At 40.5% G+C, this 24,401-nt stretch overlaps 3 protein-coding genes across 7 annotated transcripts in view; 2 read left to right on the forward strand and 1 right to left on the reverse strand.

Moving 5' to 3' along the window:
- srrm4 (serine/arginine repetitive matrix 4) overlaps positions 1-5,761 on the forward strand; it is a 129,684-nt gene extending 123,923 nt beyond the window's left edge. For all 5 annotated transcript variants that reach the window (XM_079690569.1, XM_079690568.1, XM_079690570.1 and 2 more), the window contains 5 exons: positions 559-881; positions 1,080-1,274; positions 2,215-2,316; positions 2,433-2,588; positions 3,464-5,761. In XM_079690569.1, coding sequence (XP_079546695.1) covers positions 559-881; positions 1,080-1,274; positions 2,215-2,316; positions 2,433-2,588; positions 3,464-3,734 — 1,047 coding nt within the window. In that variant the 3' untranslated portion in view covers positions 3,735-5,761. The remainder of the gene's footprint in view (positions 1-558; positions 882-1,079; positions 1,275-2,214; positions 2,317-2,432; positions 2,589-3,463) is intronic.
- Positions 5,762-7,290: 1,529 nt separating this feature from the next.
- hspb8 (heat shock protein b8) lies at positions 7,291-21,341 on the forward strand. The gene is made up of 3 exons (XM_079687175.1): positions 7,291-7,931; positions 11,446-11,509; positions 19,966-21,341. The coding sequence occupies exons 1-3, from the start codon at positions 7,523-7,525 to the stop codon at positions 20,138-20,140; spliced, it is 648 nt and encodes a 215-aa protein (XP_079543301.1). The 5' UTR covers positions 7,291-7,522; the 3' UTR covers positions 20,141-21,341.
- LOC307043000 (heat shock protein beta-1) lies at positions 20,425-24,189 on the reverse strand. The gene is made up of 4 exons (XM_079687174.1): positions 23,625-24,189; positions 23,205-23,268; positions 22,907-23,021; positions 20,425-22,597 (listed from the first exon to the last, which is right to left on the reverse strand). Exons 1-4 carry the CDS (start codon positions 23,989-23,991, stop codon positions 22,139-22,141), a joined length of 1,005 nt encoding a protein of 334 aa, XP_079543300.1. The 5' UTR covers positions 23,992-24,189; the 3' UTR covers positions 20,425-22,138.
- Positions 24,190-24,401: the final 212 nt, after the last annotated feature.

Genomic DNA, 24,401 nt, shown 5'->3' on the forward strand with positions numbered 1-24,401 from the left:
GCAGGCAAATGATTTACTTCTTACAGGAGAAAGAGCAGTCATCTGTCCCATTCTGAGGGCTTTCTTAGTTAGAATGATGGGATCTCTCTTTGTCTGCAAATCCTTTTCATTTATACATAATACCCATTTTGTGATGTTTGTTCAATGTTCTTAAATGAGGCTTTTCAAGGGGGCTATTGTTTACTCTTCTTCTCTTCACTCGAGTTAGAACCGGTAGATCTTTCCACGCATAGTTTCTCTCTCTTCTCTGCTCTTTTGTTGTTCCTTTCATATAATTGTTTTAGATTAGACTTAATTTATCTCAATTAGTTTCTTTTTGATTTATTTGTCTATAATTCATTTCAGACTTTCTTTTGGGGTTAATCGCATGCTTAAAATTTGCATGATGTCTTTATCTTTTCAAATGTTCTGTCCTGAGGAAAAAAAAATCCCTTCTCTTTGTTTTCAAGGGGAATATGTGCCTTTGTAGTAGAGTATTCACAGTGCATCAAAGCAGATAGCAGGTTCCATTCATCAACTCGTTTGGTTTTAAACTGCAGCTTATTTGTCTGTTTGCAGATTTTGTCACCAAAACCTGGAAACAAGCTTTTACACGGAAAAGAGTCTCAGCATTTATCGGGCCAGGCCAAAGCTCCACACGATTACGATTCTGGGAATGACACGTCTTCGCCTCCGTCAAGCAAAACTGGTGTTTTTCAGGCGATTGTCACTGACAACAAGAGGAACAACTGTAAACGCCTGGCCTCGCCAGAGAAGCTGAAGTTCACTGACAGAGACAATGCCTCTGATTCAGGAAACTCTGTGACAAGCTACGCTTCCCTGTGCAAACCTTACAGAGAGGACAGCTTGTCTGCAACGCTTTTCAGTGGAAACGGCAAGAGGTAAAGTTCTTAATAAATATAGCATCTGAATGAATACTTACCAGAAAAACTGCAGGTTGTTGATCTTCACACTCTGTTTCCCTATTTTAAAAATATTCATATCTCGAGTCAGAAAAAGGAAGAGCTTTTATTAAAAACAACCCAAGATACAGTTTGGGTTTTTGTCTTTTAAAGTAGTGAAACTTGTTTTCTTCGCAGAGAGCAGATAACCTTGGGGTGCCGGGTAGGTGTTGTGAGGTCTCCAAAGACCTCCTACTGCTCTCGAAGGGCGAGGAAGTCGTCTCGAAGGCGACTGAAAGCCCGATTATCCAACAGCAGGAGTAGGAGCAGATCCTCAGCAAGTTCCAGATATTCCGGACGCTATTCCCGAAGCCTGTCACGATCATCATGCAGGTGGGTTAACTACTCGTTGTAAATGACCATCATCCACTAATTCCAAAGTTAATAAGTACATTTCCACTCGTATGTACTTCAATTAGCACATCAAAAAGTGAAAATGTAGGAGACCACAGTAGGTCCAGGCTGAAATATCTCAACAACTGTTCAAATGAATTGCCATGAAATGTTGTACGGGTGTCTGTGTTGCCAAAAAAACTAAACTTCATGGCTTTGGTGATCCATTTTCCGAGTGCCACCTGCAGGTCAAAGTTGTTGCTTATCCTGAAAATGTCTCATCATCTACCTGATTAATTGGCAAAAGATACATCACAGACATTTACTCTTGGCTTTGGTGATTCAGTGACTTCCTGTAATTACACCATGAGGTTCACATTTGGGGTTGGAGATTTACTCTGGATGACTGAAAACACTTTAGGTTAGGGGGTTAACCACATGTCCTGAGCAGCTAGTGAGCTCCAGGGTAAATGATTTGCCTGTCCTGGCTGCTTGCTTCATGTCATTTCCTACGCTCATGCCTTTATTCACTAACACTATTCAATGAAGGTATGTAAAAAATAATCAATCCATCCAATACTTTATTTTACCTGCAAAACCAAGAATTTGTAATTCATGTTAAGTGCTATTATGTATGTTAGCATACTAAAATGACACTAGCATTGTCACTGTGAGCGTTTGCTATCAATCTGTCAGGAACAGTGCCATTCTTTAAAGCCAATTTAACAAACGGTGTAATTCTAACTTCTACGTCATCATATGATATCATTTACGCTAAAAATGATTTATCCCATAGAATTACTTTGGGAAACAGCCTTTTGTAAATAGCAAAATAACGTTTGATGCTGAATTTCAGGAGTAAAGGAAATTAGGTTATGCAATCGTTACTTCTGCATCTATGCTCAATACCAGGAGATAATTGTCCTTTTTTATTTGACAGCTCATACTCGCGCTCCCCGAGTCATTCAGCTGATCTGAGGCGGCGAGGCAGCGTGGCCAGCCTAAGCTCCAGAGGAAGCCACTCCAGATACAGTGCTGACAGGTAAACATTGCAAAACCTCCCGGCTGCCAATGACTCCTCATTCGGGGTGTACAGGAACACATAAACATAAACATTGTTGGTTATCCATGTTTCTCATTGTCATGTCTGCTTCCCAGATTACGAGAAAGAAAGAGAACTCATAGCTCCAGAGATGCAAATGTGAAGCATGCACAAAAGGTTAGTGGGAATAGACAAAGACGCAAATCCTACTCTCCTATGAAGAAGAGGAGAAGAGACTCACCGAGCCATCTGGAAGCACGCCGGATCACAAGGTAAGGCTTTCCGAGTCGGGTCATTTAAAGATACAATATACATTGTTATGCCTAAAGGTAGCAAATATCTACTGCAGGTCCCCTCCTTCGCCCCCTCACGTCTCTGAACTGAAATAGTTCTAATCGTGTTGATGAGCTGTGTACCTTGAAATGGCATTTAGCCAGAGGAGGAGATAAGTGTCAGTTCTAAAGCCATGGCAGGTGCTAAAGCAGCAGATGGTGGAACACAGGCAATCTGAGAAGTAAAAAAACAAAACAAGCAAGTGTGATAATCACTGCTTTATTTTTAACAGATCTTGGCTGCCACACACTTTATTTCATAGTCCTGTATGAGTGCAACAAATTATATAAACCCAGAAATATGCACAAAAGCACGACACAGGATGATTAAACTAAAGTATTTTATACAGTTATTTCTCCACCAATCTACTGTTAACAGCTTTGTATATTACCTATAGGCCAAGAGGTGTAAAAATAGTGGCTCATAGTGAAGAATTGTCACCTGACTTTGCAGTTCCTCAGCTCTACAGGGCATGTTGGCGTCTATAATCTGACTTTTTGGTTTTACTAACCCGACATGCTTGTAAAGGAGGTTTTGAATTTCAGCTAAAATAAAGTTTTCTATATGCAGCAACTATCTGGTAAAAGGTTTAGGACCAATTTACATGGGGGTTGACTCGCTTTTGAAGTAATTTGAGGAACTGCAGTTGGCTTAATTTTTATACCCGGAGGTTGCTGCTCTGTAAAGCTAATTTGACACGTTATTTACATGAAAACAATGGTCAATGCCCCTTTAATCTGTGATCACATCTACACATTGTTGCTTAAATCCTTTCTGTCCGTTTCACACCACTTACCTTTATGTCTCTCCGTAGTGCCAGGAAGCGGCCCATTCCTTATTTCCGCCCCAGTCCTTCTTCCAGCAGTCGGTCCACCAGCGTGTCGTCCTGGAGCAGCCTCTTCACCCGCAGCCGCAGCCGCAGTCCGATACTCAGCCTCAGCAGGAGCAGGAGCCGGAGCCGGAGACACAGTTACTCCTCTTACAGGAGCAACAGCCGCAGTTCATCCTGGAACTCCGTCTTTGGGAGTCGCAGCCGGTGTCGGAGTCGCTGTTCGTTACACAAACGCAACAAAACAAGGCATTAAGATTTTAAGAGCAAGTTAAGGAAGCAAAGCACCATTCTTGTTTCTATTTCAGAGAGGACACTGGATTGGATTAACTGACTGTGTGCGTCTCTGTGCTGCGCTTCAACACTTAAGTGGAAATGTCCCCACAGGGGTCCCACCACGTCTTTTACTGAGGAAGGAGACTGAATGTCTTTTTGTCCGTTTGTTTTGTTCCAGTACTGCATTCTCCTGGATTAGCACTCACAATGGCCTGAGACTGTTTATCTATTAAATACTTAACAATGGAAACTGCACATAACACAGAAACCGTGTTTATGTATTTGGTCAACACACAATGTTGTTTTTTATTTTAATGTTCAAGCACTGTATTATTCTTTAAAAATATATGCTTTAAAATGTTTAATATTCATTTTTAAAAACGGGGCATATTAAGGCCTGAAGGTACCAACAAGGGATGAATTTACTTGATAAACATTTGTTTGGTGGCACAATACTGAATGTTGTAGGTTTTTGTGCAGAGAAGTGAACTTTGGAGCTGTTTGATCTGAGTGTTTCAGAGGAATAGTCGTCGGAAATAAGGAAAGGTTTATTGCTCTGATCTTTGCACTTCAAAAGGTGGAGAACGAATGTGTTTCCTGTGAAAAATGACACAGTGAGGGTGGCCTGACGGCGAGCAAACTGCCTGTCAGCTCAAATGTCAAATTAATTTATCCTCTGATCAAGTGGAACACAATTGAAATGTCAGTCCATGTAATACCACAGAGAACGATTGAAACATTGTGCTGCAACAGGAACACAGATTTATTTTTGAACAATTCTTCAAGTGTCAGAGGAGGCATTTGTTTTGAAAGAATATGAATACTTTAAAGGTGAATATATTGGACTTATTGAGAAGTTGTACCACATGTGGTTGCAACCTTTTGACTATAATAATTAACTTATGATGGCAGTTATTCTCAATTTACTTGAATATTGGTTTTTTTGTTACAACACTGGAACAAAACACATAAATCAACACTGTTTTTATGTTAAGTTATATGACAAAGGAAGGTCAAGTTTTTTGTATTGTGCAGTACCACCGTTATTTATTACTTATTTCATATTTATTGGTTTGTTGGCCCTGCCAGTAGTGGCAAATCTTTCTATGCAACACTGTCGATTTGTAGTTATGACACTGCTGTAATTTATTTTTGGTTGGTTGTAAATTATTGTGGATTTTGCCACTTTACTCAAACATACACCTCAAAGCAGAAGATAGTCTTGTAGAGACTGAGGAGCAGAAACTGAAATAGCAGGAAATAGTTCTAACTTTGAGTTTTAAGTTTTCATATTTAATTGCACTCTTGCCAAAAATGTAATGAAAAGATTAATCCCAGTATCATTTTAGTCTGCAGCCTGCAGCTGGCTAACTTAGCTTAGCATAGCATAGAGACTGCCCAAGGAAAAACAGCTAAGATAAGATCTGCCTGAGAAGCGCACCAATTTAACTGTGCATTTGACAAGGTGTGTTTATACAGGGATGCACCTTTTTTTCCTGCTAATGCTACTTTTAACAACTAATCCTTGTTGGAAAGGTCTGGATTAGAGCTAAGCTAATTAGCTGTTAGCAGCTGGTGGGCAGCACTAATAATAATAATAGCTTAAATGTATACAATAATAATAATAATAATACATTTGATTTAAATAGCACACTTTAAAAACAACGTCATCTCAAGGTGCTTCACAAAGCTGGAGAAAATAATAAAACAAATAAAATAAATATATATCTAAGGAGCATATTGAATAAAATATGGTAATATAAAAAATAAAAATAAAAGGTTAGCATGAAAGGTTTAAAATAAATAAAGTAAAGGACAGTATAGCGCCTTTCATGGGATCCAAGGTCACTGTCTGGCTTGGCTAAAAAAAGGAGCTAACAGCCAAATCTACTAAGTAAAATAAAGAATGACTGAATGTGAATTCCAATGTTATCATGATGCATTCAAAGTGATATTTAAAAAAAAAAAATAGATATTAAAGAGGGAAATACATCCTGTTTAACCTCCTAGAGTTTTTAACTTGTGACATAAGACCTAATGATTTTCCCATTGTTTCCAGTCTTTATGCTAAGCTAAGCTAACTGGTGGCTCATCATCATTTGATATTTGCATTACATTTAACTCGGCAAGAAAGCTAATTATTTTATAAAAGTTAAAAGGTATTTCTTTGAAGTACATTTTGAAGCTGCTTTCATTGAGTTTGAATCTACAAAGGAAGTTTGAGACAGCCTTTGCATATAATGAAGATACTCATTATTCTGACTTATTTCAAATCCATCATCGTGTCTGTGTAACTGCTCCAGGCCTCACAGACTGCTCACTATGCACTCAATACTCCCAGCTTATTTCCCTGAATGTCAACTAAATTGGACGAATGAGGGAATTATGATGCTGGAAGACGAAGGGACTTGCCACAAAAGTCATCCATAAACCATAAAGGGATGACGACTCGTGTCAACCAGCGTTGACGAAGTGCCGGTGGAAGATTTGTGCAGTCGCGTTGTAAACTACATGGGCTCCCAGGCCCCAGCGTGGCCCTCTCCCTATCTCACAATGTATTTGAAATCGGTTCTCGTGCAAGATAATTTTGTATAGGCCCCTATGTGATTACTATGGTGTAAATATGCATCTACGTTGTATAAAGATGTTATAATTGTTGGTATACATTGAGCAGTGGTCGAGGAACAGAAGACAATATTCCCGTCTATGGACTCTAGATGTGTCTGTGCTAAAGAAAGACGCTTCTGATCATGTCATGTTATTTAAAAAAATCCCAATAACAAGGTCATAGCCAGAGTGATCCAGTGTTTCAGTGTTGAATTATGCATAACCCCCTTGTTTTCCATAATATTATGAAAGAGCGTATTGCAAAATGATGTTGTTCGTACTGTCACGTTTTATCTTGTGTCAGTGGGAACTCCACACTGTAATAACACCTGGAAATTGAATTGTCCACAGGAAATGAACTTTCCCTTTCACTGCGTGTTTAGAATAAGCTCTATAAAATCATGTTCTGAATAAAATGTGTTATGCTCCTATAAATCACACTTATTTGCCCCCAGTAAACACAAGCCTCCTTCACAAAGTTGTCTTCTCTTAGCTGTTTTTGTTTTATCCGTACTGTGACATCAGTGTGTTGACCTGAAGCTCTGTGTTATCTTCTATTAAAAAGCAAGTGAGTCACCAATAGGAGGAACTCTAACTCTGTCTGAGTGACATCTGGACAGTAACTTAATTTGGAGAAGGGGGTGGCTGCTCTCTGGTCAGCTGTTGCGCCTGCACTGCAAGAAATATCCAAAGCAGTAAGTATTTATACCTAATCTATTACTAAATCACTTGTATTTACCCTTACAAACAGCTGGAACAGTTAATCTAAAGTATAATATGCTTATAATTTGACCAAATCATCTTTATTTTGAATATATAAAGACTCGGTTTAACTTCTCTTCAGGATATTTTTTGCAGTGTTGCCGCTTTCCAGATCCTCCCAGCACTTTCCCGACATTTGCACTGTGTCGACTCATGGTCTGTGTGATCACCGTCCAGTATAAAACCCACAGCCAGGAGGACTTTAGGAGAGCCAGAGCACACTTTAACAGTTTGTTGTTGAATCTGGTGACTTGTTGCGTAACGGTGATGCGCAAAACCCAAATAACGATACAGTTTACCACACATTGTTGTTTTTATTAGTTTTTATCTTAAAAGAAAAGTTTGTATTCGGTGTTTTTTGGCAGACCTTTAACTGGTTTTTAACTCGGCTGGACTAACATGGCAGAGGGAGACTTCTACACGATGGGAAACCGGCAGAGGTTTCCCAGGGATCCGTTTGGAGAGTCTCCGTTCAGGGATCAACTGGGGTCTCGGTTTATGGAGGATGACTTTGGGATGCCCGCTTTCCCCGAAGATCTGTCCATGGACTGGCCGGGCTGGGCTCGGCCGGGCCGACTCGGCACGCGCCTCAGTTCCTCGCCCTTCAGCACCACTTTACGCACAGGTTTCCCCTCACGCCAGTCCACGGGAGGCCCCACGCTGTACACCAGTATGTACGGCGAGCCTTCCTCCCGGAGCTCCCCCACCACCACCGGGGGCGAACCCTGGAAAGTTTGCGTGAACGTCCACAGCTTCAAACCAGAGGAATTAAACGTCAAAACGAGAGACGGTTTTGTAGAAGTGTCAGGTGAGTTGTTGCACAGGCCTGAAGTAAATACAACTACTTTTTCAGGAGGATACGTTACTTTAAAAGCAGGTTCATTGGGGAAGAAGGCCTGTAAGGGAAGAAAAATGTATTACCCTCCTATTAACTTCCCAATTTCCCTAAATAGCAATTTATACTTAGAGCACATTTAAACACAACAAATGGTGTGCAAATATTCTTAAAATGTGGATTATACATAATCAAAATGGAAGTTACAGGTTCAATGTCAGACATGGTGCACACAAAAACACAACTAATAGAATACAAACCAAAACAATTAGACAAATAGTATCATTTGCTTGTGAAAAAAAAATGCAGGGCTTCAGCTGCCATTAAGGACATTGAGGTCATGCCCTCAGTATTGCTAATGGTATAAATTACACACCGTTTTATTAACGGTGAATTTAGAAGTTGCTAAACTCTCAATATCTATATGACTGTAGTTTTATTATTATCCCACAGAGTACTGAGATTTAATTTGAGGGAATTTGGCCTGTCTATAAATAATCTATAAACCTTCCCCAGGTAATCCAGTGTTTTTCTTATACAGCTAAGACTACCATCCTGTTAGCCATATGAACATGAAAATCACACTCAAATCACATACACAAATGTTAGCTGATTAAAAAGCAGAAGTACAACCCAATCAAAAGGCAGAATTGCATCTCTCAGGATCCTCACTCTGACCTGGCTGTGCGCTTTACCTTTGAAAACAGATCTAAAGCCACACAATGAAAGCTTCGGTGGGCTCAGCTTTAATGAGTCTTGATGTGGACGAGCTGTACAGATTTTGGGGACTGGGACTCGCACGTTGGCAGGCAGATTCTCAAACTTGGACACCTGTTTCAGATTCCTGGAGAATCACTCCCTCAGTCGCCCATGAGCTCGATTTAGATTTGAGGCAAGGCCCGTGACAACAGTCTCTGTTTACAATAAGACACGCCAAGAGAGAGAGAGAGAGAATGTTCTGGAAATAGGATTTTACCCAGCAGTCCTTGTTCTGCTGGTGTCATGTTCAGGCTCACTCCCACTGATTATGGGAGTAAGGGTTAGAAGTAAGGGTTTCAGAATTTGCTTCCTCATGTCGGTGATTCAAACGAAGGATGGATTCCAGGGATACCCGGGGCTGAGGAGGGCACAGAGGACAGCAGGCCCCCCGACTCTGAGTTTTTTATAAACACATTGTTGGTATGCCAGTTGAGTTATTCAATCAGCCCCAGTGACTCAACCCCGTTCTAAAAGTGTGACAGGGAGTTTGATAAAAGCATGTCGGAGGTGTACGAGCTGTAGGAGCAAATGTTGAACACGGACTCCTCCAGATGAACTAAGTGTACTCATCTGATGCTTTTAGTCCACCCCAGCGGTCCAAGAGCAATTGTCTGCCTGGTGACAGTCACTGGAAGTACCATTTTAATTATAATCTTACTGAGGATTTTAACATTATTCTTATCCTTCAGAATTTAACCTTAACAGATACAAGGAAAGTTTGAAAAAACCTACAAATTGTGTTGTTACTACAATATTAATGTCACAAATGTTGCTTTTATGGTGCTTGTTCTCGAGCAACAGAAGCAGACTGAACTACAATCTATCCAATCTGTTTAATATCCCAGCATTACTCTTGTATTATAAAAAATGTATTCATAAATACATCTACATTATTGTATAATCACCGGACGCTATTGAATGGGTGTGTTTTTGTTAGCTTAAAATTAGCCTTTGATCTCTACATTTAGAGCACGTCCTCTTCTTGGAGTCTTTCTGGGTGCACAACCATGTTTCTACAGTAGCCCAAAATAGACAAACTGAACTTTAGAGAGGGTCTTGTTGCGTACTTACTATACCTGAAGGTTGACGTAGCTCCTAACATGCTTGTAAATGAAGGAGGGTTGTTTTTGTTGGTTGGAAACTGCAACCTCAACCTTAGATGCGACTAAATCGCACATACTGGTCCTTTTTAAAGCAGTGTTGATGGCCTATTTTTATATTTTTTTATTGTTTTCACTGGCAAAATGTGCTCCTGGAGACATTTACTGTTGCAGAGACAACGGCAGAGAATTGTTTTGAGTATGCCAGTTTTAAGGCAAGTAGACAACAGTGGTCTTATAAGATTTTTTCCTCCCAAAAGAATTAGCTGCCCCGGGCGACAGAAAAAAGTGAGACGAGAAGGAATCAAAATAGAGAATGTTTGGACATTAAAAAAGCAATATGTTTCTTTTGAAGGACACTAAAAAGTAGTTGACGATTAGTCTTTGTGGGTTCTTCACCATGGGCAACACCTTGACACATTATTATTATAAAGATATGGATAAGTGAAGCTTTAAAACAAAATAAAAAACAGCGAAGTACAATTAGTGATTCTGTGGATTTAGCGCTTGCTACATGTACAAAAGGACACACAGCATATGCAATCCTCTGTGACACAAAGTACCAGCTTCATCTGCAAATGTGAAAACCACAGCCCTGTCCTTGACACTTGTACAGACAGAAAATAACTTTTAGTGCGTTGTACATGACGCTAAGATCTCTCCTGTCGGAACATTCATATTCAGGAGCATTACATAGGGCATCTGGAATTTGGCATCTCTGTCGTAAGAGACTTACTAACAAGGAGAGGCAGCTCCCTGTAGGATTACTATCTGACCAAACCTCTGTTAATCATGAAATGGGACCAGTTTTAAGTGTTGGTGGAGTTTAAATAATCCTGCTATGACTTCACCGGTGATGTAGGCATAGTTTCATCTGTAGTTTCATTCCAGCCCCTCGATCTTTCCAGCACTTACTGCAGGCGGAGACGTCACAGTGGGGGTATAGGGTAGCACATAGTCAGGCCTGGAGTGCAGACTGTGGCTGACGGGGGGTGCAGGCTACACTGTTGGCGGGAGCAGGGATATTTAGCAGCCCCACAGCAGCTGCTAACCAGCCCGAGAGATGGAGCGGCCATAAACAGAGCCAGGAAGAAAAGGGTGGAGGGAGGGGGGGATTTCCAGCCTTAGCTTGTCTCCCCAACTTCGGAAAAACATGCCCCAAGTGTCTTTCTGCAGGTGGATCATACTTGGGAGTGACTGAAAAGTTTGGTTCATCATTTCAACATGTTCCCATTGCAACCCTCCCAGAGGCACCAAAGTGAAAACACTGCTGTGGTTGAGCAACGGGAAACTGTGTGTGCCAAATGCAACGTGTTTTTTAATGTCAGTGTCACCATAACCTTCTGAATATAAATCCATTCTGTAGCTTTTTGCTATATTTAGAGGATTAAAGAGCCATTAAATGTACATGATGTGGTTTTGAACTGATGATAACTTGTTTAGGATCCATTAAATGTTCAAACTATTGCACAATACTGAGCTTAATCATATCTGAGGTTATTTAAAGTTACTCTAAGCTGCAACCACATCTTCTGTTCGAGCTGCCTGCAAAAATTCTGGGAACAAAGTAAGAACAAAAACTGTCCCAGGGTCCCATCTGCTGATGTTGTTTTTTTCTTTACTAACAGGAAAACATGAAGAGAAGCAGGAAGAAGGAGGCATAGTGACAAAGAATTTCACAAAGAAAATACAGTGAGTATAATTTCACTACATATTCAAGATATTATATGTGTGGAAGTGTTGTTACATTTATGCCAAAAAGTTTTTATGAATGCAGTACAGTTGTGGTTTCTACCCCCGGTGGTAAAGGACAAGGGTTAATTACACTGAGCTAGTGGTAAGCTACCTGAATTCTGAACTAGGTATTAATTAATAATTCAAACATAAAAAAGTCAAATCTGAACCGCAGGCACATACATGTTATGATTAGCTGACTAATCTGTCTTTTTTGTTTTAATCCAAATAATAAGGAATAATATTTCCTGGGTGGATTAGTCATTTGTTATACTCTTTTCCTGCTGATTTAAATTTTTTTCAGAGAAACATATCTAGTCCTCTCTGTCACTTTGTTCATTCTTTCCTCCTTCTATTCAGAACCATTGTAGTTACTTTTGTTGTGTTATGAAAAGTTATATGTATTTTAGGCCACGTTTTACACGGAGATGAAAACGAACCGATGTCGTTATCAAAAAAGTATTCCGTCCACACGGAATTGGCTCAAGAAACGTGTCCGTCCAAAAGAGGCCGCTCGATCCGCTGGAGACGCTGTAGTACCTGTAAGTGGCGCTGTACTTCCGCCACAAAATACACCGAAAGCAGCGAAGAAGACCCCCCGAGCATGGTTGCCTGGTTGCCCTTCTGTTTATTCTCCGCGCTGGATTTAGCAATATGTAGTTCATGTAGTTCTCTATGTCCACTTGTTGCTGATGGTTGTTGTAGAGGAGCTGTAGACTTTGCACTAACATCTGTAGCATGGTCAGTAGCGTCTGGAGCACGAAAGCAACCCTGTGATCCGCCATTGTTGTTGGCGAAACACATCAGCAATGACGCGGGTGACACAGGAGTGAGCAGCAGAGGTGGGGAGAGGCGGGGCTATGGCGTCATCGTTATCAGGAAATGATCGTATAGGACGTACACACAGCACCGTTTGGCCACCCAGAGCGTTTCGTCCGCAGATCTACCCAGGCGCTGGGAGTAAAGGTCCTCCATGGATGGCAACTCCGTCCTGTTGATGTTCTGTGCAGTTTTCACCACCTTCTGTAAAGCCTTACGATTGAGGTCGGTGCAGCTGCCGTACCAGGCCGTGAAGCAGCCAGGATACTCTCTATGGTGAAACAACTAGTTTCGTCTCTGTGTAAACGTGGCCTTAGAACATAAAGGAAAGGGTACTTATTATCCGGGGTGCACACAACGTTCTCACGGGGGGGGGGGGGGTGAACGTTGTGATCAGCTGTTTTAGCGCAGTGCTGCTGTACAAACCGATGTTAACAGCAGCCCTTTCTGTGCACACGGAAACCGACTCTTAATACATGGACATACGGCGAAGCATTTCCCCTTTCAACAACATGACAACATTGTGCTATTGTCCTTGCTGTTTATTCAGAACTTAAAAGTCAAATCAGTCCACAGCCCTAAAGGCCCAGATACACCTGCCCGAAATCGTCAGTAAATGGGAGTCGGGCCGAACATGAGCGTGGGCACGCCCTATTCGGAGTGGTGTGCACCGCACCGTCGGGTCTTTTCTGCCAACTTGACGCCTTTTCTTGCCGATTCAACATGTTGAATCGGCGTCGGGAACACCACCGGAAGTCGGACAAAGGGATAACACTGATTGGCTGTTCAGCTAGCAAATCAGTGCATGAGAAGCGTTAACGGAAGTGAGGGAGGTAAACAAATGATTTCAAATGGAAGATGGAACACACACGGACGGCTATTTCACCTCATCGGTTTATAGAGCTCCTGTTCGTTTATGTTTTCAATGAACGAGAGTAAAAATGGAAAGAAAAACGCTATTTGTTGTTTGTTTATATCACGGAGTCTGTTCTTCTTCTCTGTCTTCCGGTTGTTGCCTCTTTTGAATGATGAATACACACTACCGCCGCCTGCTGGTAAGGAGAGTTATTGCCACTCACGCATACGCAATTCATACGTGCTCGGCTCGGATTTGCGGTGTGTTCCAGTGTGCGATGTCGGCAAATACGCAGGAGAGTCCGGCGACGCAACATTCGGTGTCGGCGTCGGCGACTTCTCAGGTGACTGGCCGGTGTATCTGGGCCTTAAAACAGCTGCTCCAAACTTAAACCAGCATTGAGTTGACAACAAACTCTCCTTGAAAAAAAGAATCCTAAACTCCAAACAACACTCACTAACTCTAGAATACTGAAACATTTACTTCGAGGAAAAGTATTGTTGATGCGAGCAGACCTGCACCAACGTCTCGCACATTGTCGACTTTTCATATTGTTAGTCATTCAAGCCAAACAGGCCATAGAAGTTTCCTCAACCTGCTGGCTCTCCGCCTGTAATTGGGCAGCAGAAGACTTCAAACAGCAGAGCTAATCGCTGGGGTGCATCGGCGTCTCGCTGGCGCGTCACTCCGGATCTGCTCATTTCCCGTTAGCTAATTAGTAAGCAGTTGTGCTAGCCGCGCAGTGTTCATATCACAATGCTTTTAATTGGAAAGCCTTTCAGATCAGGCCTGTGCTCCTCAGCTAAGCACAACCTAAAACCAATGACTGCTGGTGGAGGGTGGGGGGGGGGGATTATATATAAATAACTGACCTCGATACCCAAATCCTCTACGTATATGAAAGAGGGAGATAGCACAGGAGAGCCACAGTACAAGTTAGTATGACTGGGAATGTACTTTTAATTGAAGCACTAGCTCATTCTGTTTCTTTTGTTAAGAATAATGGCCGACATTACTTTTATTCAGTGGAGTTCAAATGCAAAATTAGTAGTATAAATATAAGGAAGCATTCAATGGAAATATTTATGTGCCTCACAATTAAACGTACTGTAAGTCAGGGCTGAAACCACCAATTATTTTTGATTAAGCAATTTTAATTGGTCTATAAAATGTCAGAAAAGTGTTTAAAGTATCAACCAGTGTTTCAAGTGTAAGATTTTGTCTTTGAATGTCTTGATTTGTCAACAAAGATATTAAGTTAATAGAGTAGTACAGTAACTAGCAAGTATTTACATTTCAGGAGCTGTAATCGACTCCACTTCGAGCAATAAAATGAATAAAATAAAACTTATATACTAACTAAGCACTTATATACTAACTAAGCACTTACGTATTAACAAAGCACTTATACAACAAAGGACTGGCTTCTCTCAAGCCTATTGAGTATCATTTGAAATTGTTTGGCTCTATGAAACCTAATGTACTTATATGATTCTGTTTTCTTCAAGTTTGTATCTTCTTGGTGGAATGCACTTATTGTAAGTCGCTTTGAATAAAAGCGTCAGCTAAATGAAATGTAATGTAATGTAATTATTTAACAAATACTCGAAATGACCAAAAACCCAACTAGTTGGTGATTGATTTAATAGTTGACTCATTTTTACTTTAAACGTTATTTCCCCCCAATGATTGTATAATGGTTATAAATAAATGCAAAGTTAATGCTCCAATAACAAGGGAGAATGCAGATTAAAGAAAGGGTAGAAACTTCCAAAAAGTGTATTTAAAGGGGCCATATTATGCTCATTTTCAGGTTTCATAATTAGTTACTAATTAAATACTACCCCTTCCACATACATTCAGCTAGAGACTTCATTCCAACTTTAAAATGATCACAAGACATGCAGCTATTAAAATTGTATTCAGATTTCTGATATCTTTTACACTTTTTGAGATATTCAAATTAGTTTGGAGCTTGGTAAAGAGGCCTTCTTCAGATTTTAACATTAGTGTGTATAGAGTGCCACAGTGACGCGTCCTAAAACCCGGAAGTAAGTTAGCATTTTACCACTTCCGGTACCCTACTTTTATAATTTCGAATTTTAAATCTAGATTTATGATTCGAAAATTATAAAAGTAGGGTAAACATGTGGATATTATCCGGCTGAACAAAACGTGATCTGTCTCTTCAATTTGTGTCAACCACAGACCTTATTTCGAGCTATTTTTCAAAATCCTATGGAAAAAATGCATAGGTTTTTGTCGAAGGAAACGGAAGAAGTTCACTTCCGGGTTTTAGGATGCGTCACTGTGGCACTCTATTGCGCAGCTCGTTAAGGCTTGGAGTGCGTGATGTTAGAGCTAGAGTGGATGAGAGCTTGAAATTCGCCTTAAATGTTTTTTTTAAACCTGCCATAATTCCCAAACCCTACAGTATACTTCCGGGACATCATTTTATGCTTGAATTGTAAGAATACCTCTCTTAGGTTGAACAATTAATAATAATAATTAAGCAAAATGCCTCTTGAGGGCATGAAGTGACAACAACTTTCAACATGTCTCCATTAAGGCCCATTGTAAATTCAGCCTGATCTTTCCTCAGAGCAGCAGCTGCACATCTTTAGTAAATCTGCCAAAAATGCCACATTATTGACCTGAAAGTACACAAAAAGCAGACTCAGGCGCTTGTCAGAGTCCTGACATGCTGCACGCGTTGACATTTTACCGATAGCAGCTACTGTTTCTAAACTATAGTTACAAATGTAATAGGTTTATCTCTCATTCAGAACAATGGAAAGGCTCTCCTCTCACAAATCACTGCACATCACCATGGTAACCTTTGATCTCTGGGCTCACACACAGGTGTTTGATAACGTTGTCAACTCAAACACAAACACACAGACTGGAGACTGTCTCAGCCTATTATTATATCTGATGGAGACTTCATACTGACTTCAACACGTTCCACATATTTTATACATTATTGTTGACGTATGGTTATAGTTCAAAAGTTTGCAGCTAAAATATTCTGCTGCTTGTCAAAGCGTTTTTATTTTATTTTATCTTCTTAATACACATTCATTCACTACTACTTACATTTAATATCAACCTCCTTCAGCCTACTTTCAGCTACAGAAACCATTCAACTAAATTATTCAGCTATTTCAGGACATTGAGGCTATACATTTTGTTGTTTATACATTTTTTAAACCTTTTCTTTAAATATTAAGCTTCTTCACTATTTTTCATACTCTTCCCATTTAACTATTCACTTTCAAGTTTTCCACAAAGGTATTGCAATGCATTTGAGCTGTAACCATTTTGATTCAAATCATTTCACTTTTCTGCATTTCTCCGCTAAGTTCAGCAACACACTTACTTGGTTTTTGTAGCTAAAGCAGCTGACCATTCAACTAATACAATATTCAGCTTTTTCTGCATTTTCAGCTAAATTCAGCAACAAATGTACACAATTTACAGCATTCACACGCATTTTCAGCAGGAAATGCATTTTCTAGTTGTATGTTGCGCCTCTACTGTGACATATTTCCATGCTTTAATGTTCAAAAAGGTCTTTATTTTCTCATACTGCCTGTGTTGCAGCACCTCTTTTCACCCTCTGTCTGAGACCATTGCCCAGTCTGCTCTGATTGGTTAGCTGGCCGGCTCTCTTGTGATTGGCTTAGAGATGTTTCTGCCCTGTTATGTACAATGTGTTGAAAACTAGCCAAAAGAAGAGACATTTTACATAGTGATGTCATTATGCTACAGAAGTAAACAAAGGATTTAGATCAAGGCGTTTATAGACAAGGGGGAGTGTGTGGGAGAGAAACTCATTTGAGAGGGAACTTTAGGATTTTAGTCTTTGCAGACGTTTTACATGCACAAAAACCTTTATAACACATTACAGGAAAGACAAAAGCCCTGAAAGCATAATGGGGCCCTTTTAAAGAAGTAATTGATAGACGGAGATGGACAGTAAACAGCTGAACAGGTTCAAAGGGTGTTTTCCTCTGTTAAACCTGAAATATGTCAGATATTAACCAAAGAGTTTGTTGTTGAGTTCTGAGGGTAAAGGTCTATAGAAAGGTCAGGAACAAATGGAACATGTTTTACACAGTCAGTGAACACACTACCATGTCCCTGTCTCAGCATCTCTGCGGGGGAAAGCATATTGAACAGTGTGTTGGCAGTTGTACAAAATCAATGAGTGAGATAAATGATGTGCTGAACTGTAAATAAAGTCCACGGAGCTGGACAGATAAGGTTTTTGCCAGAGTCCCACGTAATGCGTCAGCTGAGTGATTTGACTTTGTCAAGAGGGGCAACTGCTTCACAGCAATCGGCTCCTTGGTTAATGTTTTCCTTAATGAACATTATATATTATAATATTAGCCATGGTAGTGTCATGACTCTATGTATGGCAATAATAGTTGGTTGGTTCATCACTTGGGTCTAGACTGTAACATCTCAACACCTAACGGATGTTTTGCTATGAACATGTACTGACATTCATAGTCCTCAGAGGGTGAATATGGATGACTCCAACATTGGTGTTTTTTTGGTAAAATGCCAAACAGCTATTGGATAAATTGGCTCAAAAGATGGGGTTTTTCCCCAAAAAATATAAATTACGAGTGTACATACATTTTCTCTATAAAGTCACCAGCCGTTCAGAAGGAAATATTTCAATGTTGTTGTTATCACAAAATCCCCTCAGCCTCACTTTGTTTTAAACAATAATTAGCTAATTTAAGCATGCTAAATTAGGGTGAACATGACATATAGTATACCTACAATGAGATGCACCATTAGCTGTAGTTGAAAAAATTCAGATTATAAGATTATTTGTATGTTTGTGTCTAGTACATATATTATTCTAGTTTAGATACACTGTAAATTATTGTTTCTCTTCAAATCTCTGGGCCACCTCTATCTTGCTCCCTCACATCCTCGATGATGTAATTTGTACTTACTCTCGACCTAACCCAACACTCGCATGAGATGTGAAGACATTTTCAGTGAACTACTTCATGTAACTTATCTCTTTGTACATGTATTGGTCTTGTTCTATTTAAATTGGATTTACTATATTCCACTGTTTCTATTATTTCTAAAATGTTCTCTATATTTTTTTGTAATTGCCATTTGTTTTCTCTGTTCCAGATTGAATAACATTTTTTTTATTGTGCTCCTTAATTTTAAAAGGGAGGGTTTGGTCTGTGTGGAGGTTGATGCTGTAGTGGACCTGTAAAGCTCATCACCTTTTAGGTTAATTTGTATGATATCTTTCTAAAAGTTTATTCCCCATTTTTCAGAGGTTGTTGCTCTTAAAACTTCCTGGTTCCCAATTATATTAAATACATGTCTGTTATTGTGGTATATACACATTACAGCTAAGGTTTTGTGCAGGTATAGCTATACAGTATGGTAACAGACTGAGCTCAATTAAATGCTGGTTCCTCTACAAGAATAGACCTGATGTGACCTCTGCTTCTGTGTGGTGACGTTTCCCTTCTGACTTGTATTTCTCAGTGGAGTGGGAAGCCAGTGGAGGGTCCTCTCTAATTAAACCCACAGTCTCACGTCTGAGCAGGCCAGCCTTATGTTTATATTAACTCCCAGAGACACTTGGCTGCTCACACAGAAAACCTACAATACCCATATTTGGCCACACTGTCTGGACAAAGAACAGAGTTAGCCTTGATGTCTGTGTTTGTCTTTACAGCAGATGACTTTCATTCCAAAGTGAAGTTTGATAATGTAACCTCGTTAAATAACTTTGTTATATACCGTTTTAGATGCGCTTCATGTGAGCAGTTATCTCTTACCTACTGCAGCTTGGCTGATTTTCCATCACCTTATATCTTCCTGCAAGATTTGGAAGCCAATTATCTCGCTCCTCTCTGGCAATTCAGCATGAGAGATGTCAAAAAGTGAAGCGAAGAGGCGAGAAAAAAAATGCCAGACACAAAATTAGCTGTTGCCTATGTGACAGATGAGAGCAGCAGATTAGGCAAGTATACACCAATAAAAATGTACAGGTGTTGAACTTCTGCAGACAGACCCTCTCATTAATTGGAATCAAGAAAATGTTTTACCTCAGACTCAGATCCTCTCTTTCAGCTCATCCCTTGGGTGTGAGCTAGTTTGTGCGAGTCTGGAGTGAGTGCTAGCCAAAGAGGACAGGGTGAAAGTTTTTTAATAACCGTCAAAATCCCAAACCTCCTTTTTTTTCTATTCCCAGGCATACGCTGCTAAGACTGTGGGCGTTTTAATGGTTTTTACAAAGTGTCCATAATAAATTGCAGCATTTAACAATGTTTGCACAGCAAGTCTTATCTGACTAAAATGGAAGGAGTCTGGTTGTATGTACAGTATGGCTGTCCTTTTTTTTCTTGACAACCGTTCATGTGATTTACTTCATACTTGGAGGGTGTATTATTGAGGATCAAGGGAAGTGCATTATTGAGTGTGAACCTGTTTGGATGAGCAGTTCTTGAGAAAGCACCAATAATGAAGGCCTAGTAATTGGCCAAACAGGACCCTGCATTAGTGAAGGACAACTTCCGAGTTTTGCAAGACTTCCAAGCAGGAAGTGAACAGTTTCTCCTAATCACTCTCCCTTTTTTTGTTCTTCCAATTGGCGTTTTTTAACCCGCTGAATACACACAGAAGCTTACAGATTAAAAAGCCCTCATACAGACTTTCTCACTTCTCTTCTCCTCTGATTCACCAGGATCCCAATAGATGTGGACCCTCTGACCGTTCTCGCCTCATTGTCCCCCGAGGGCGTCCTCATCATCGAAGCTCGGCAGACGCCTCCATATTACCTCTTCAGCAACGAGGGCTCCCAGGATGAAGAGGACCAGGAGGTGGAGGCACTCAAGCCCCAAGAGGCCCCCATGGTCTAAACCCCCAACTCCTCACTATCCTATCAAATCATCCTGCGCAATTGATGAATGAAATGAATGATGTGACCTATAGCTTCCTGTTGTTAAAATTCCAATGGGAAGGTATGTAAGGTAAATAGTTATGACCTGTTGTATGTCTTTATTAAAGCTGCACAAGACAACAATGTTATATATGCAAGCAGAGTAGTGAAGAGTCGCCTCCCCCTACTGGCAGAGATGCTATAGATTTGCCACGGTGCAAGATTTCAGTGCACGATTTTGAAAGATATCTTTTGATTAAATCAGTGGTTGTTAATATAAGTGTAATGCATCAGCTAAGACAATCCAGATCTACTGTTGTAAAAGTAAAAAAAAGGAAGTGTATCATGTTGTAAAACTGACTGAGACGTAACGTTAGGCAACACAACTTTATGGTCAGGTTATGGAAAAGATTGTGGTTTCAGTTAAAATAACTGTAAAGTGAAACTTTACGTGACCATAAGAATAGCAAAAATGAAACTCTGGGATTGAAGACAGAAACAAAGAACATTCTCATACAACGTTCTGGACACATTTTAAAGATCACAAATGTTCAAACAGCTTATGGAGGAGCCATAGTGTGAACTTGTCTTGTGCAGCTTTAATATTATATATGGCTATATACCGAGGTCATGAAATATCAGCTGGGCCACTTATACATTATAAGCCAAATAATTCTCCCTTACCAGTAAGTCAATATAACACTGTATGTGTATCAAATTTGTATTTATGATTATTATTATCTTTGCATCAAACGTATTATATGTGATTTTGTTGGTCTGAAATTAATGTGCCTTTATTTACTGGAGTGCCTTGACTTTACAGTTGTTTATTTTTTGTGTTAATGAATGTCACTTAAACTGACAAGAAACGAAAGCAAGCTACCTTTTGTGGCTTCATTAAAGTGTGAATTGTGTGCATTCATACTGTATTCTACCAAAGAGTATTGTAAATATACTTCAACATGTGCCAATTCATTATAAATATGAATCTAAAGTGTTCCAGGTTTTTGCAATATGGTTTGCATTTTTTTTCTTTTCTATTTGAGCATTCAGGAAGATGGCTGCATGATTGTTGGAGCGGACAGACTCCCTTGTTTGCCAAAGACGTTTTTTTCCTGCCTTCTTCTCTGCCCATGTCTTTGTATCGGCTGACGCAATAAAACTGTCCAGCCAATCTCCCAGCGTGTTATAACATCTGTGTCTTTTATTGAGAATCATGCCACTCACTGGCCTGGCACCATGGGAGCCTGTGGTGTTATTGTTGGATAACAGAAGGAATTGGGCAGCAGATTAGCAAAGGGCTTAGTGCGGGCTGAGATTGGCACTGGTGTTTGCAGAATGGGACGAACGCACAGAAGCAGCACCACCAGAGCCTTTTATGCAAGTGCAAAATAATTGGGGCAGTTGCTATGCATGTGTCATGTGATGCAATATTTTTTTAATCTTCTCAGTGCATTGGAATCAGGAGGGAATGATCAGTTTGAAAAGTTTTTTAATTGAAAAAAAACCAAATGGCCTCCATTGTCGGCACTACTGCGCTTGTTTTGTGTCATGAGCTCACTTTAACTGCTGTATTTAATGGTATTTGATAATGCACACAATTGTGCTGCCGTGGCAACAGCATAGTTGGGCAAGTTACTCGTGTAGAAGTGACTACAGCATGATAATTAATCACCTTTTCCATTTTAGCACCCACACAGAGGTGGCTATGAATGTGATCACTTATTCATGAATGGTTGCAAAGTCACATGATCATTTCAAGATTAAGAGGAAGTAAATTCATGTATAAATAATGAGTGACGCCAACACAGTTTCTAACATTTTCACATGCTATTGCTTTATTGGAGCTCCAATGGAAGCATGGTTATATATGGCTATTATATATTGTATCTAAAATGCATCTGAACTGGTGCAAGTTAAGCAGTGCACGCTGTTTCTGTATGTTGGTGCAACATTTGGAGAAAACTTGTGTTTGTACTCAGTTTTCTTGTTTTATGTCGGGGACCTCCAACTCTTGGCTTGGGGCATCATTCGGTGGACTCTTGCCTAGCTCTTGCCCCTCAGGGTGGGTGATCTCATCAGTAGTCTCCCCTGAGCCTGGCTGTATCTCTCCATCCACTGCTGGTTCTTGGTATTCTGTGTCTGGAATTTCTAGGATTTCCTGGGCTTCATTGTGCTCAGAAGACACTTGGAAATTCTCTATGCCTTCGTCATCTACAGGCGCTGATGGGTGGGACTCTCCAGCTGGCTTTTCAAGGGTCTCCTCCTCCTGGTCCCTCCTCTCTTCAAGCCCAGCTCCATGGACCTCTAGTGGAGACTCTTTCCCGTCATCCTCTGCAGACGGCAGACATGGGGCCTCTGGGGCTCTGCAGCTACCTGGGTCTGTATCAGGGGCTTCTTCTTTCTCCTGTTCCTTTCCAGTCGCCTCCACCTCCACCTGTATTGTAAATACATATTTGGAAAAGGTTGCTCGACTCTACCCATTTCCTCACTGTCAATGCATAAGTTGAAACTCAAGAGGGATATTGAAACAACATTGATCATCATGCTCATTTTCTGGTTCAAAAATGTATTTCGGGTGTGTGTGAATTGTTTTTATGACAGGCCACTTTCAAAACAATGGTACCTTTTTTTTATGTGTTTTTTTGCTAAGCATTGGATGCAAAAGGTTGACAACAGTGTTTTTTGTGTCTGGTAAAGTGACTAAGACTACAGCCAGCAGCACATTTGCTTAGCTTAGCATCACCTTTATGATGATGTCAGCAGGAATTGAGTTATCGGAAACCGGTGCTACTACAGTCAGGATACCATCAGCAGAAAGAGTGGAGACGATTTTGGTTGCATCTAGGTCTTCGGGGAGCCTGAACAAAGACAGGATTCTGTTAACAATATATCTACATAAAAGTGCCAGTATTTAAATAGTCAAATTGATGTACTTAATATCATGTTTCATTCTAGGGAGCATTTTAGGGATTGAAAAAGGCTTAACTGTGGGTACATAATTGTCAACAGGTTAACAACGGTGTTTACTTTGCATACAGTACCTGTATTTCCTTGTAAAACATCTGGCAATAAATCCATGCTCATCTGGCCTCTCCTCGTGTTTCCCTGGGGATGGATTACCATTTATGGGGAAGACACACATAGGAATCAAGCCACACAGAGAAACCACTCAACATACAAATTAATTTCTGCCGCAGAGCTTTGATTTCCCCGAGCACATTATTCAAGCAGCTTTCTAATTTTGTTACAGTCAGCTTCCTTTCCATTAGTCTTTAGTTTTAAAGGGGTTTATCCTGTGAAACTTGAGTCTATTTAGATAACAGTTAGTCTTAGAGATAATATTAGATAGATTTGTTTTGGTTTTACTTTATTATGAGCAAAAACAATCCTGTGTGTAAAAGTGAATAACGCTGCTAAGTGAACCTATAGAGCTGTTTAAATAACAGGTTTGTTTAACGTACCTCTGACCTCCAGGAATCCGTCGCTGACGCTGACAAAAATGTCTGAGGGAAAGAAGTGAGCCACTTCCAGGTTGACCCTCCACTTGTACTGCTCCTCACTAATCTTCTGGCCAGAGTGATACACTGACGCAGAGATGTAGGGCACAAACAGCGGAGGGGGAATGTACCCTGGCCAGGAGCAGGCTGCCAGACTCCTCTGGAGCCGGTCCACATCCCTCCACCGAGGGTCCCCTGGCTCCAGGAACGGTGGCAGGCCAAGATCCTGATTGAAAAGCCTGCTGGACTGCCACCATTTTCTCAGGGGGTACCAACACACTCCCCTGTTGGACTCCTCGTTTGACAGCTCTGTTTTAGCTTGTTGGCTCATTTTCCAAATATTAAATGGGACAAAATCTATTGAGATTGTAAAAAAGAAATGCCAGCCCTTTGTAAAGACACTCAGCGAGTAACTTTTGGACTCTCCGCGTTGACTTGTTGAAATTTCAGCAATTAAAAACTCCTTAATGAGAGCAAGAATGATAAAGGAAAGCTAAGGGTGGTGAGATGGAGAAATCTCTGAGGGCCGTTATATATACTGCTCCTGTCTGTTTTAGCACTTATTAAGCACTCATTCCGATCCCATGAGAAGGGTGTGTGGGCATGGGGTGATGGGTGTGGAGGGGAGGTCATTACCTCTTGCAGGCCTGAAAAAGGCGGCAGACTAATTAGTTGTATTTATAACTTTTAAGGGAGCCATGGCAAATAGCGAGCAGTTGGCTGGAGGCAAGTTTGTGTGTC

The sequence above is a fragment of the Notothenia rossii genome (genome assembly GCF_949606895.1).
Source record: "Notothenia rossii genome assembly, chromosome: 6".
NCBI classification, from domain to species: domain Eukaryota; kingdom Metazoa; phylum Chordata; class Actinopteri; order Perciformes; family Nototheniidae; genus Notothenia; species Notothenia rossii.